The following is a 15,820-nucleotide window of genomic DNA, read 5'->3' as shown; positions in this document are numbered from 1 at the left end:
GGCCCAAAATAGAAGTATCAAGGGGCTGGAGCATAGATAAAGTATCAGTTTAAAGTATCCAATCCTATCCACAGTTCCCCATAATCATGATGGAGTACAGAGCTAAATTGACCTTAGATTTGTGTAAAGAGGCAACATTTCACGACAGACTTTAGAGGAAAGTTTGACTTCTCAGACTGAAAGGAGCTCTCCATTTTCCTGTTTAACTTTGTACTGTTGACTGGTTCACACACTTGAAATTGTGATGAGATTTGGTGTAATTCAGAGAAACAGCATGGCAGCAAAGAGGCATAGTTGTGTGCCCATCAGAGGGGATCAAATGCCACATTTAGGATAAACAAGAACTGTTACCAATAAAATGTGACTATTTTAATTTAACAATCTTGTTTGAAATACATTTCTAATTTGAGGTCATTTTCTCCATTTATTATACAGGTCCATTCCTCTTTACATTTGCTCAACACCGCCACCAGGTGGGAAATTATATGCTTGTAATAACATTTTCCACAGCATTTTATGTACATAACATAGCCTACATACAACAAAGTCTGTGGTTCAATGTCGAAATAATCAAGACAATATTCAGCGGTTATTCATTTGTTTTACCTTTAACCTCCAGTTTGCAACAATAGGGGAAATATGCCAAATGTGCATTTTAACTTAGAATCCTGTAAGGCAAGCTACTGACCACAGTTACATACGTGAAGATAAAAGAGTAAAATTACATAGTTTAAAACGTTCTAATACTATGATAAAATATTGAAACGATAACCCCCAAAAACACCTTCAAAAGCCATGTTTGTTTTGCTCTTCCATCGAAGAGGCGGCAGGTAGCTTAGTGGTTAAGAGCGTTGTGCAAGTAACCGAAAGGTCGCTGGTTCTAATCCCCGAGCCGACTAGGTGAAAAATCTGTCGATGTGCCCTTGAGCAAGGCACTTAACCCTAATTGCTCCTGTAAGTCGCTCTGGATAAGAGCGTCTGCTAAATTACCAAAATGTAAAAATGTAAGAGGAGGGATGCCCACCACGCGTGACGTCAGCAGAGGCAGATACCTCTAGCTTCTTCTCCATGTTTATCATCCGCGCATCCGATATCAACGAGGATTGAGCACCATCCAGGGTCAGGGCAGCCGAACCGAATCATGGCGGCGCCGTTAGCCCACTTCGATGAAGACTGGCAGGATTTCAACGAATTCAAGGCGGCCTCCGGGTCGCCGAACCGACTGGACCATCTGAACTCGAACGTAGCTGACACGGGGTTGGTGGAGGATTTCTCGGACCTCGACAACAGCTTCTCGGGGGAGATATGCAGCTTCAAGTCAATGGAGGACCTTGTCCACGACTTCGATGAGAAACTGACAGTTTGCTTCCGAAATTACAACACTAAAACTGAAAACATAGCCCCCATTAAACCTATCACAGAAGATAATTTCCTCAAGGACGACGAGTGAGTGTTAATTTTGTGCTACTTTATTACTTTAGCATTGTTAACCTAGCATCTGAAATCAGTTTTTGCCAAACTAGTTAGTAGTTAGCCTACCATTGCTAACGTTAGTCTGCTGCTAGCGAGCCATTTAAACAACATGGTTGTTAGCTAGATAGCGAGCCAAGGTTGTGTTGAATGCATGTGACACGTAAATGTAACTAAGAAAATCAGGACTTCAGGACAAGCCTTCAAGAGGTTACATTTGTATATTGTTGCTAGCAGTTAGCTACAACACATTAACGTTAACTGACCTTTGTTTTCAATATAGCTAGCTAGTTACCCAACTTTAGTTTGTAAACAACTTGATATTTGCATTGCATGATTTCCTTCAGTCCCTCCTTTCATAAGTGACTTCAAAATACTAGACTACCTGTGTCTCGTGCATTAGCTATGTACACTGCAATTCATTTACCCAATTCTGGAACTGTAGCTAATTATTGTACTGAATACTGACTTTCGAGTCATCCGAGTCTGTCTAAACTCAGGACAGAAAGGAGTCCGGGCTGTTCTCTATTGACGCACTGCCGATGAACCACATCTTCATTGATTCACTGTGACATTTTAAACAAATTAAAACACATACACAGAGGTAAATCTTTGTAATTGTTATTGAAAGGGCACGCTTCAGCTCAGATTGTGTGATGGACAGCGTTTATAAAACCAGTGATCTGTAGTGTAGAGGACATCTGAACTCAACCCTCCTCTTCACCCCCTCAACTTGCTCTATACACACGCACACACAACCTACACATTAACACATAGTCGTATGCACACACCAAGATCGTGTCAGTTGATATTGGCAGCCCTATATGTTGTTTCAGTTGCTCTTGAGTCAGGTCCAAAGAATCTTGGGGGAAACACTGTACCCTTTTACAATAAGATGAGGCCCATACTTAGGCCTAAACTAAACAATCCATGTTATCTTAGAATGTTTTTAAAAATAATATTATAAACCAGGTGGTTCGAGCCCTGAATGCTGATTGGCTGAAAGACGTGGCATATCAGACCGTATATCATGGGTATGACAATTACTTTTTACTGTTCTAATTACATTGGTAACCAGTTAATAATAGCAATAAGGCACCTCCTCGGGTTTGTGGTATATGTCCAATATACCACGGCTAAGGGCTGTATCCAGGCACTCCGGGATGCGTCCTGCGTAAGAACAGCCCTTAGCCGTGGTATATTGACCATATACCATACCTCCTCATGCCTTATTGCTTAAGTAACACATGCTGTAACAAAGGTAGCTAGGGTATCACTATAATAAAGACTCGTGGAGATGGCAGAGGATCTGTTAGCCTGTGATGTTGGTCTATGTATTACTCATCATCATGTTCCGACTACAGTATAGTCAGTGTCTTCTCCCTAAAATGGCCTCCTGGTCTGTCACACTCAATACAGATACAGGTGTGACAATTGGTCATAATATCAATTTCCAGGGAAAGAGAGAAAGGAATTCACGCACACATACACACAGAGAGAGAACATGTATATACAGCACACACAGACCTAGTTTTGCAGTGCCAATATTAGGACCAGGGTGAAGTGTGTGTGTGTGAGGGAAACAGAGGATGGAGGTGGAGGGGGGAGTTTGGACAGAAGCCTGAGCTGGGCTGAAAGAGCAGTGCACTGAGGGCAGGGGAGTCCTTTCATGAGTGACTGCCCTTTTGGAGGACATGCCTTGCCTCCTAACAAGCTCTGTAGCTGGCTAATGACCTAGCTCCAAGCAGAGACTCACAGCGAGGATGACATGAAGACCGGAAGGAGTGTGTGTTTATATTCCCGAATGTGCTTTTGGGAAAAGTTTCAGGATCAACTTTCCTTGGTGTAGGAGGACAGAAGGAGAACTACTCATGAAGCTACATAGAGCCACTGGCCACAGAGAGGCTTGTTTATGCAGGGCGTGTGTGTGCATTGTTGACGGCCTGAGAATAGCAATGCCATGATCAAAGGGTGACACAGCCACAGGGCCAAAGCGGTTCCTGCCGGCATTGCCCAATTTTAGGGAACCTATCCCAAAACGGTGTGTGTTGTTAATGGTAATAATGCAGTTTTTTGTTGTTGTATATTTTTTAGTGGGTAGATCAGCTTTAATATTGCAGATAGATTGAAACTTCCATCAATGTAATTGTCTGCATCACTTCCAATCCCCTGTGTGTTTTTTCTCTCGCAAATATATATGTATACATATACACATGCATACATATGCATACATACATATCCTTTAATAAAATGTATTTTCCTTTATTTCTTTCCAAGCCCACCATAATGCTGTGTTAGTGAGAGAGCAAGAGTGAGGGAGAGACTGGGGTTATGTGAATAACACATGTCTTCATTGGAGTGTGTGGGTAGCAATCTCTCTGATGCAAAGCCTTTCTGACACATGGGTTCACAATGCCCATCCTCTCATTGCTCGCAGCAGTCAGGGTTAGACAGACGCACACACACTCAAACTCGCATGTATCTTACGCACAACACATTCTTATCCTCACATGTATCTTACACACGCTCACTCCAATTGAGTAGCAGTATCTATGTACAAAATGGAAGAAAGGTCCATGAAAATGTATTTTCCTGTAGCGCAAAGCCCTTTTTAAGAAAGGACTTGGACAATATATTTGGCATTAAAATCATTAGGCTGTTGAGAAATGCTAGATTCCTGTGCTGTTAGCAGCGGGCAGAGAGAGACGAGCTGTGTCAGAGACAGAAGTGGTGTGTGGGTGGCTGGTGAGAAAAGTTGATGATAAACAACTGCCAACTGATGAAGTGTCAGTGGGGGAAGGTTTTTTTGTGCTGTGAATTAAAATGTTCTGTCTTTCTTCCTTTCTTTCTACCTCCATTGTTCTCCTTTAATTCTCCCCCACTTATTCTTCTCTCATCACCCTCTCTTTCTCTTCATTCCCCTCACCATCTTCCTCTTTCACCCTTCTTTCCCTCTCTCTCTCTCCCCCTCAGGGTGTGGAATGCTCTGACCGATAACTATGGCAACGTGATGCCAGTGGACTGGAAGACATCTCACATTCGCTCCCTGCATCTCCCCACACTCAACCTCCGTGAGCAGGGGGTAAGACACACACACACACACACACACACACACACACACACGGTCTGCACCTCCTAGGGCGATATGGCCTAAAAATCATATGTCGATTTTTTTTTTCCCCAATATTTTTTCAAACGATATACATCTCGATTTTTGAAATGTTTTCTCTAAGCTTTGTTGTACAATAAAGGTGAAATACACTGCATTTCAACAGTCAGCAATAATGTAATGAATTCAAGGCTTGTGAAATTATACCTAAGCTTAATATAAGCCTTCCACAACTATAGGACCCACTAACATATAAAAAGAAAAAGAAAATCAAAATAGTTTAACCCTGCTTTTTTTGCTATAATCAATGATCTGGCATTCAAGTCTGTCTATGAAAATGTCCTTTTTGTAAAAATTTTAACCAGAACCATGCATAATGCACATTCACTAAAAATGGCTAACATCTTGTAGCAGGCATTATAGAAAATTAATACAGGTCTCATAAACAATATCTCAAGCACAAGCCCACGTGCTAGTGACTAGCCAGCTACGTTTTATATTTAAAATGTAGCCAACTTGGATCTGTTTGCTAGCGAACAAGGTAGAATTGTTATGAACACACCCTTCTGTCCATCTCCAACTGTTTGAACAGCATGCTAGCCTGTCCATTTTGTTCAGATGTTGAAATCAAGTGGCCTACCTTATTTCTAAGAGTGAGAACGAGTTGACAATTCCTTATATAATTGTGTTTTATGCTTATTGCAGATTTATAAACCACAGAATAGACAGCTAGTATATCAGTCTTTGGCTACAATACTGCTAGTGGTACGTGGTAACGCAATGCCACGCACGACAAACTGAGCATACATTTTCCAGAATCAATGTTCATTGATATTCCTGTTTTAGTAGTGTCTGCTCTGTGTTTTTTGAGGAGTTAAGACATAAAAAGGGTATTGTTAGAAAGGGTAACTTCTCTATTACAGTAAAATAATGTCTCAATGTGTTTTGGTGTCCATATGACCGATTCTGTTGGACCATGCCTTGAATGCAAATAGCGAGTTGAACCCGCTTGTCAGAGAGGAACAAGTGATCTATCATCTTTGTTGTTGTGAGTGGTAGGGGGAGGGGCTTGGAGTGTGTGTGTGTAAATGGGAAGGTGCACACAGTACAGAAGGAGCGAAGGAGACGAGACCAAAAAGACAACATGAAAACAAAAGGACATAAACGCTCTTAAAAATGAAAAATATAGGCATTTGGAATATCGCGCTAGAATGAATTTGATATATCGCCCTAGCACCTCCCTACTCTCTGTACACTTTCCCCCGCTCAGCCTCCTAGAACCAAGCTGACTCGCATCCCCCTTTTTGCTCTCTCTCTCCCCATCTCTCTGTCCCTCTGCTCTCTCCCTCCCTCTCTCTCTCTGATGGACAGAAGCTGGACAACATGCCTCTGGACCTATCTGATGATGAGGAGCTGAGGGAACAGATGGACATGCACTCCATCATCGTGTCCTGCATCAACGACGAACCGCTCTTCACCGTCGAGCAGGTACACACACACGCTTGCTCTTTCTGTCACGTCTCAAATACACCACACACACTCCTACTTACAAAGCCACACTCATAGTAACACACAACCCTGTGTGTGTTGCAGGTGATCGAGGAGATTGAGGAGCTGATGGAAGAGTCTCCAGACCCAGAGGATGATGAGAGCCCGTCCCAGTCAGACCTGTCCATGCTCTCCCAAGACCTCAGCAACCTCAAACGCTCCAGCTCCAACACCAGCTATGAGGACCGTGAGTTACTCCTAACTCTCATCTAAATCCCTAACAACTCAAGTGTAAACAGCTCTGTGCAGCTCCATTACACAACTCTGGACATATATACAACTGGACAGCAGATACAGGCTCACAGTAGCATTGTTACGTAATATACATTAGATACAACTGGACTGCAGATACAGGCTCATTGTTGCGTAAGAGACATTAAATACAACTGGACAGCAATTACTGCATGTTTGTTATGTAACTTGTAAATGCACATCAAATCAAGCCTTAATGCAAACATTTGTGACTGACCTCGTAAGTGTATGTTAGTATGTGATACCCCCAATGTGAAAATGTGATATGTCAAGGCCTATTTAAGTATGTGTTTAAGTTGTTCTAACCTCTAACCCCCAGGCCTGCATCGTCTGTCAGTCTCCGAGCTGAGCGAGGCCTTGGAGGAGGTGGAGACAGCCATCAGGCGCTACAGTGAGGAGCTGATACAGGCCCTGGCCCTGAGGGACGAGCTGGACTTTGAGAAGGAGGTGAAGAACAGCTTCATCTCGCTGCTCATCGACGTGCAGAACCGGCAGAAGGAGCACCGCGAGCTGCTCCGCAAGAAGAAGAAGATCAGGCCCACAGGCAGCAATCCGAGGGCAGACAGGACACACGTCCCTGGGACGGTGAGAGAGAGAGGGGGGTGATAGACACAGATTCATACATAGTATTGTATACATTGAAATCCATATAATGCACATTGTGCTGTATACAGTGAGGGGAAAAAATTATTTGATCCCCTGCTGATTTTGTACGGTTGCCCACTGACAAAGAAATGATCACTCTATCATTTTAATGGTAGGTTTATTTGAACAGTGAGAGACAGAATAACAACAACAAAATTCAGAAAAACGCATGTCAAAAATGTCATAAGTCGATTAGCATTTTAATGAGGGAAATAAGTATTTGACCCCTCTGCAAAACATGACTTAGTACTTGGTGGCAAAACCCATGTTGGCAATCACAGAGGTCAGACGTTTCTTGTAGCTGGCCACCAGGTTTGCACACATCTCAGGTGGGATTTTGTCCCACTCCTCTTAGCAGATCTTCTCCAAGTCATTAAGGTTTCGAGGGTGACGTTTGGCAACTCGAACCTTCAGCTCCCTCCACAGATTTTCTATGAGATTAAGGTCTGGAGACTGGCTAGGCCACTCCAGGACCTTAATGTGCTTCTTCTTGAGCCACTCCTTTGTTGCCTTGGCCTTGTGTTTTTGGTCATTGTCATGCTGGAATACCCATCCACGACCCATTTTCAATGCCCTGGCTGAGGGAAGGAGGTTCTCACCCAAGATTTGACGGTACATGGCCCCGTCCATCGTCCCTTTGATGCGGTGAAGTTGTCCTATCCCCTTAGCAGAAAAACACCCCCAAAGCATAATGTTTCCACCTCCATGTTTGACGGTGGGGATGGTGTTCTTGGGGTCATAGGCAGCATTCCTCTTCCTCCAAACACGGCGAGTTGAGTTGATACTAAAGAGCTCCATTTTGTTCTCATCTGACCACAACACTTCTGATCACCCAGTTCTCTTCTGAATCATTCAGATGTTCATTGGCAAACTTCAGACGGGCATGTATATGTGCTTTCTTGAGCAGGGGGACCTTGCGGGTGCTGCAGGATTTCAGTCCTTCACGGCGTAGTGTGTTACCAATTGTTTTCATGGTGACTATGGTCCCAGCTGCCTTGAGATCATTGACAAGATCCTCCCGTGTAGTTCTGGACTGATTCCTCACCGTTCTCATGATCATTGCAACTCCACGAGGTGAGATCTTGCATGGAGCCCCAGGCCGAGGGAGATTGACAGTTCTTTTGTGTTTCTTCCATTTGCGAATAATCGCACCAACTGTTGTCACCTTCTCACCAAGCTGCTTGGCGATGGTCTTGCTGCCCATTCCAGCCTTGTGTAGGTCTACAATCTTGTCCCTGACATCCTTGGAGAGCTCTTTGGTCTTGGCCATGGTGGAGAGTTTGGAATCTGATTGATTGATTGCTTCTGTGGACAGGTGTCTTTTATACAGGTAACAAACTGAGATTAGGAGCACTCCCTTTAAGATTGTGCTCCTAATCTCAGCTCATTACCTGTATAAAAGACACCTGGGAGCCAGAAATCTTTCTGATTGAGAGGGGGTCAAATACATATTTCCCTCATTAAAATGCAAATCAATTTATAACATTTTTGACATGCGTTTTTCTGGATTTTTTTGTTGTTATTCTGTCTCTCACTGTTCAAATAAACCTACCGTTAAAATTATAGACTGATCATTTCTTTGTCAGTGCGCAAACGTACAAAATCAGCAGGGGATCAAATACATTTTTCCCTCACTGTACATACGCGTATAGATATGTGTATTGTGGACACTCCCTCATTCATACATACACGCACCACAAGGGAAGATGCATGCACTGGAAACTGAGGGGACAGGCACATGCATGGAAGAGCAACAAAACAGACTCTGCAGTGCTGTACTAACTCCTGCCACACTCACCCTGCAGACCCTGTTGGGTCTTTCTCTCCCCTTACGCTTTATTCTACAGTCCACTATTTTCCGGCTAGTTACTATTTTACATGGTGAAATTTTGACGTCTTAGTAAATACCATCTGAAAACAGGACTGTCAAATAAAGCACCCTGGCGGTCTGAATTCACCCTGCCATTGTTTTTGTCCAATCTGAACTGTTGGACTTCCGTGTGGATAATCTGTCCTTTACGGAACCTAAGACGATGGCGGGTTGAATCCAGCTCTATACCCCTCTCCTGCTCTCTGGAGTGCTCATGTCTTTTTGGAGGGTTTCTCATTCTTTGGTAGTTTTATCTCTCTCTCCCTCCTTCCTCTCTGTTCTTCTAGCTCTTCACTATGGAGGGACTCTCCACTGTCATTCAGAACGGTCTCCGTCAAACTTTCGGCAGCACAGGAGGGGACAAACAGGTGCCCCTCTCTCTAGCTACCCCTCTTTTTTTCAGTATTCCTTCTAAAAAATGTTGATAGTTCTTTTCTCTACAGCTATTGCCGCTGCTGTGTTCTCCACCTGTCATCTTTATTTTCACGTCTTTCTTTTTCAGGTTTTCTATCCGTTTTATTTACTCATTCTTAAGCCCTCTGCTGTCTTATCCTCTGGCTCATTCTGTGTCCATCAAATACAAATGAAGCAGCTCTGCTTCTGCTTTCATATCCTTCTTTTTCTGTCTTGTTTTTTTGTTGTTCCCCTTTTAGATTTTTCCTGTAGTATATTCTAATATAATAATAAATCATATATAGTAATAATATCCCATTTAGTAGACGCTTTTATCCAAAGCGACTTAGTCATGCGTGCATAAATGTTTACGTATGGGTGGTCCTGTTTGTTGAACTGAGCATTGTGTCTTGAGATTGGCAGGAACTTGAAGCTGAATCATCCAATAGTGTGCTCTCCTTATTTCCTGCAAACAAGCGTCCTCCTGTTACTATGGGTGGCTTCATGTGCTCATGGGAAATTGTGAAGTTGTAAGTCCGACATTAATTCGTTCACGTGCCTTTTGAAGTCGAAACAATTCTTTAACCAATAAGATTGTACATTGCTAATAATAAAGTTAGTTAGCTTGCTTAACATTGACATATGGTCAAACTAGCTACATTCTCCATATTGATAAGGTTGTAATTGTCAACTGATTTGTTGACATCTTTTGGTTGAAACGGTCAGTGGTGAAACGTCGCTACTCGGGTAACAACACTTTCTCTGTTTCCCACTTGTAATTCCGACAGAGGGTCATTCAAGTGAAATTTCCCACTGGGAACTAGGAGCTTCTGATAGCACATGAACGCAGCATAATGCCCAACTGTCTCCCATTAAACTAAAATTAACCAATGGCCTTAACTCACTCATTCACCTATAACCACGCACCAACCAGTCACAACTTACTCTGTCATTATTGGCTCAGTTGACCAATGAGTGGTTTGTAGTATTGAAATATACACTCACGGCCAGTTTATTAGGTACCGGGTCGGACCCTCCTTTGCCTCCAAAACAGCCTGAATTCTACAAGGTGTGGCGTTCAAACGTTGCTCAATTGCGATCAAGGGACCTAACGTGTGCCAGGAAAACATTCCCCACACCATTACACCACTGCCACCAGCCTGTACCATTGACACCAAGCAGGATGTGTCCATTAACTCCTGCTGCTTACGTCAAATCCTGACTCTTCCATCAGCATGACGCAACAAGAACTGGGATTTGTCGGACCGGGTGACGTGTTTCCACTCCTCAATTGTCCAATGTTTGTGATCGTATGCCCACTCGGGCCGCTTCTTCTTGTTTTTAGCTGATATGAGTGGAACCCGGTTTGGTCGTCTGCGACAATAAACCATCCAAGACAAGGACCGACTAGTTGTTTGTTCCGAGAATGGCGTTCTGCACAACACTGTTATACTGCGCCGTTATTTGCCGGTTTGTGGCCTGCCTGTTAGCTTGCACGATTCTTGCCATTCTCCTTCGACCTCTCATCAACGAGCTGTTTTCACCAACAGGACTGCCGCTGACTGGATGTTTTTTGTTTGTCGCACCATTCTCGGTAAACCTTAGACACTGTTGTGCGTGAAAAGCCCAGGAGGCCGGCCATTTCTGAAGTACTGGAACCAGCGCGCCTGGCACCAACGATCTTACCACGCTCAGTTGCTTAGGTCACTGGTTTTGCCCATTCTAACGTTAAATCGAACAGTAACTGGATGCCTGTCTGCCTGCTTTATATAACAAGCCACGGCAACGTGACTCACTGTCTGTAGGAGTGAACCGTTTTCGTGAACGAGTTGGTGTACCTAATAAACTGGCCACTGAGTGTACTTTTTATTATTCCCATAATTCTCAATGAGTTTCTCTTGTATCATGGTGCAGTTTTTCCTTTTCTTTGTGTTACCTTTCTTTTTGTCTCCTTTTTCATCCCCCCTCTATCATCTGCCTTCCCTCTCTCCTGTGTCTTGTACTCCCCCCCCCCCCCCCCCCCAATCATCTGCCTTCTCTCTCTCCTGTGTCTTGTACTCTCCCCCCCCCCCCCCCTATCATCTGCCTTCCCTCTCTCCTGTGTCTTGTACTCCCCCCCCCTATCATCTGCCTTCCCTCTCTCCTGTGTCTTGTACTCCCCCCCCCCCCCCCCAATCATCTGCCTTCTCTCTCTCCTGTGTCTTGTACTCTCCCCCCCCCCCCCCAATCATCTGCCTTCCCTCTCTCCTGTGTCTTGTACTCCCCCCCTCTATCATCTGCCTTCCCTCTCTCCTGTGTCTTGTACTCCCCCCCTCTATCATCTGCCTTCCCTCTCTCCTGTGTCTTGTACTCCCCCCTCTTTCCTCTCGTTCTGTGGTTGTGACGTGTTTCTCTCTCTCTCTCTCTCAGTATCTGACCACAGTTATCCCCTATGAGAAGAAGGCTGGCTCCCCCTCTGTGGAAGACCTTCAGATCCTCACCAAGAGTGAGTACTGCTCGCAAACCACACTTGCCTGTCAACTAGCAATTCACCATGAAAGTTGAACTGTAATGCCAGAATAGTCGTGTTATAACAGTAATATTCACTCCCAAATCACTTTTACTCTCTTCCCTGCAGTTTTGCATGCCATGAGGGAGGACAGTGAGAAGGTGCCCAGCCTCCTAACAGACTACATCCTCAAAGGTACTCCTTCTCTACCAGTTACAATGCTCTTACTCCCATTCAAAATACCAAATGTTACCACACATGGCGAAGTACATTCTCAAAGGTATTCAATTCCTTTGAGGAAATATTACTCCCATTCAAATGGAACTTTTGTCCAGATTGACCGTCTCACTACCACCTAGTGCCCGAGAAAGATACTGCAGGACCCGAGGGTTAGGACAGGACACATGTTGTAGTAATAATAATAATATGCCATTTAGCAGACGCTTTTATCCAAAGCGACTTACAATCATGTGTGCATACATTTTTACGTATGGGTGGTCCCGGGGATCGAACCCACTACCCTGGCGTTACAAGCGCCATGCTCTACCAATTGAGCTACAGAGGAGGGTCTACTTCCAATGTGTTCTTTGTTCCCTGAAGTGTGTCATACTAGGCTTGCAGGGTTGTTCTGAGCCTTCCATCTTGACCTTTACCCTCCTTGTCTCTCGTCTCTGCTGCGCTGCTCTCTCGCTAGCTCTGGTATGAGAGAGGTGGACGTGGAGGTTTGTGAGGCACACAATCACAGACTCACACAATCACTGACTCACACAATCACACACACACAGACTCGCACAATCACACACACAATCAGACTCATACAATCACACACAATCGCACACACAAAATCACATACACACAAGAATCACACACACACACACACACACACACGAACACTCATACACAAGACACGCAATGTGTCAAGAGCCCTCTCACACACACCTCCTTCCAGACATCACCCTTCACTGGGTTTGTGCTATAGTGCACCCATACTGTGCCGTGCTTCCTCCTAGACTCGCACACACTCTTGCTCACTCCCACTCCCACTTCCCGCCAAGCTTCTAGCACTATAGAGCTGTTCACGTGAGTGCTGTCCTGTCCACCTAAGCGAATCACCCTCTTCTTTCTCTTTCGCACACCTCTCCTCTCTACCCTTCTTAGTTGCTCTCCTCCCTGTGCGATGAATCCTCTTTTACGCACATATTTTCATTTGGTGGATCATTATTAGTTGACAGCTGTTTTCTGTGTTCTTGTCCCTGCAGTGCTGTGTCCCACATAGACCTAGTGGAGGAGCCCCCTGTTCTAGAATGTTCTGACAGAACACTCAGGAGCTGCAGAGTTCTGGAACATACCAATGGAAGGAGAGCCCCCCCACCCCTACAATAAGGTGGACTCTTCCTGTTGGAGTGTTTTTTTCCCCCCACAACATATTTTCCCTCGACTTATGAGATTCACATTTTAATGCCTGATGTTTTACCTTACCTTTTACGTGTAATTTTAAGTGTGTTTTAATGTTCTAATGCTATAATCTCACCTTCTCTGCATGTTAGTGACTCTGTTAGCCTGTTGCCAGTATTACTCTCAATTGTCTAAAGTGGCTTTCTGTACTTATCTCCATCTTCCGTTTGCACTAATGTAAAATAACTTGAGAGGGAAAACAAATTCCTGTCTCTAAATTCACCGGCCTGTCTTTTCACATCAGTTAAGAATAGGGTGAGGAGAAGTCACTTGACAATTGGAATGCAGCTTTCCTCTCAGTTAGACTGGCCAATGCCCTCTTACTGGGGTATATAGGAGGGATGGGGAAATAAGGCTTCTTGAACCTCTATGGGCGGGATCAGTCATGGAGTCCAATGGGAGCTCTCCACTTTATCAGAGCGCTCATATGGGTCAGAGTAATTCATAATTGACAGACCATGGTATTGGTAGGGTTCAGAAGCCTTGTTTTATTTCCATCTCTTGGATTTTACATTTCACAAACCCTGTCAGTTTGTCTTTGCATGCTGCTACATAGGATTAGGGAGCTGCACCAGTGAAATGTTATAAAGCATTATTTTGTATATTACAATATGAAATTGCACAAATAGAAAATGTTTTTTTAAGTGATAACTTCTCGAAAAAGGGAAAAAATTATGACAGAAGTTAGTAAGAAGGTAACCGAAAGAACAAACTTGTACAGCTTTTTATTTTTCTGTAGTTTAAGAGAAATTAGGGACTTTTTGCTGCCAGTAGAGTGTGGCCACTTATTATGACATCACCATTGTTATGTAAACACTAGCTGTCAACCTCTGACCCCTCCTAGTGACATGTTACATTATGACATCACCCTGTATACTTGCCTGCCTCATTCCTCACCTCTTAGTATGTACAGTAAGTTCAGGGTTATTTGAGTATTTTAATGGATACAGCATCAATATTAGGATGTCAAATAATGGTTAAATTGCTGTGAGTTGATCCTACCATGTTGTTTTTAGAACCAATAACTCTTTGATGTTGTGTTAAGGTTGGCGATCAAGTGATGACATAATCAGTTGGTGATCTGTTCTTGTCCAGTAGATGTAGCAACAGTAGTAGTTCACAATAGTTTTATGTACTTATGGAGACAATGTAACGGATGAAGGGAGGTTTCTGTACAAAGGCAGGAGAGATCCTTCAAACGCAAACATTTCTAAAACCTCTTGTCTTCATCCACAACCACTAACCTTCAGCACTATCTATCATATCAACGCTATACTTGGTACGCCACAATCCTGTCAAATCGTCAGCAGTAACTAAGCTCCGTGCACAATAATTGCAATCGCACACAAACCGATCAGGTCCAGTCTATCACTACTCTATACCCGGCGCAGTGGTTCCACAACCGCCTCCACAGTAGTAGAGCATTATGGATCGTGTTAGGATGAAGAGCGCCGATGTTGTTACTCCATGCTTGGGGATAATGTTGTAACATTAGCAAGCCCCGCATCCTACAGCTTGAGTAGCCATGTAGTAGGGTTCGTCAGTCCTAGGCCTGAGTAGTAGTATAGTAACATAAGTCATAAGGCTACAGACAAGTATAGGCTAGAACCTGAAGACCTAGCTAAGTGGTTGTTGTTGCATCAGCTTGTAGTAGCTCAATAGTAAAACTACTGTTGCTTAACTGTTGGAGTAACTGCTGGACAAAGTATTTAGTAGCAGCCAGACACCTATAGACAGCAACTAGACATCCCAGGTACCCGGCCGGCCGCTGGAAGTCGATGGTAGTGCCAGTTCTGTCCTCACTATTAGAGGTCAGGGGTAGTGAGTCGGAATCATGGCGTCTAATGGAAGCTCTCTTTTCCCTGGATCAAAGTGTTGTGAAGAGGTAATGGGTTTTAGTTGAGGGTCTCAGAAGGTAGATTTCTTTAGTAAGGGAAGCCAGCAAAGCCAGTAGACCTCTACGTACTGTACAGAATCACTTGTAACTATCTTTCAATTGTAGCAAGCTTCAAAAGCATTCATAACCCCTAGCATGTTCTGCATGCACTTTATCGACTTTTACTTCAAGTAAATCAAATGAATGGTGAGCAATAATGTCACACTGAAGGAATCCTTAGCATTGAACCACATTGCAATAAGAAAGTTAAGCCGAACTGAAATGTAAACTAGCTTGGGTGGGGTTTGGACTCCATGAAACTGGAGTTGAATTGAGAAGTATAATTTGGGTTGTCTTGGAGCCCCGTCCCTCTCTTGTCGCCTGGTCCCTCTATTTTAGCAAACATATCAGCATATATCCACACTTTATTGAGAGAATTATATTTATATAAACATAAGCAACAACAAAGGCTGCCTTTGTAAATGCCTGAAATTTTGTATATAGAATCTACTCATTTATTTTTAATGCAATATACTTCTTCCCCCATTTGGGGTCTTTATGTTTACTTGTCTTGTTGTCATGTGGTACTACAGTACATTAATTTATTCAGTAAATGTTTGTTTTGTAACCATATTATTGACAAGTGGTTAAAACTTTTTGTGCCAGAATTGCATTTGGTGCTCATTTTAAAATAAAATAATGATACGTTGACTA

General features: G+C 43.5%; 1 protein-coding gene across 1 annotated transcript; it reads left to right on the top strand.

Moving 5' to 3' along the window:
- Nucleotides 1-1,060: 1,060 nt before the first annotated feature.
- On the top strand, nucleotides 1,061-15,820 carry LOC311108036 (fasciculation and elongation protein zeta-2-like). The gene is made up of 8 exons (XM_084150675.1): nucleotides 1,061-1,446; nucleotides 4,444-4,552; nucleotides 5,951-6,067; nucleotides 6,173-6,314; nucleotides 6,699-6,964; nucleotides 11,697-11,772; nucleotides 11,905-11,970; nucleotides 13,035-15,820. Exons 1-8 carry the CDS (start codon nucleotides 1,142-1,144, stop codon nucleotides 13,049-13,051), a joined length of 1,098 nt encoding a protein of 365 aa, XP_084006801.1. The 5' UTR covers nucleotides 1,061-1,141; the 3' UTR covers nucleotides 13,052-15,820.

Source organism: Coregonus lavaretus (genome assembly GCF_964263955.1).
Source record: "Coregonus lavaretus genome assembly, chromosome: 33".
In the NCBI taxonomy this organism is placed as follows: domain Eukaryota; kingdom Metazoa; phylum Chordata; class Actinopteri; order Salmoniformes; family Salmonidae; genus Coregonus; species Coregonus lavaretus.
Note: the sequence above shows the minus strand (reverse complement) of the source record. Positions and strands in the feature narration are given on the sequence as shown.

What these genes read in the sequence shown, in the direction of transcription:
- LOC311108036 (XM_084150675.1), top strand. Translation starts at nt 1,142, where the DNA reads ATGGCGGCGCCGTTAGCCCACTTCGATGAAGACTGGCAGGATTTCAAC. An exon ending in CGCTCTTCACCGTCGAGCAG is followed by an intron (nt 6,068 to 6,172) that starts GTACACACACAC and finishes TGTGTGTTGCAG; the next exon opens with GTGATCGAGGAGATTGAGGA. An exon ending in GGACACACGTCCCTGGGACG is followed by an intron (nt 6,965 to 11,696) that starts GTGAGAGAGAGA and finishes TCTCTCTCTCAG; the next exon opens with TATCTGACCACAGTTATCCC.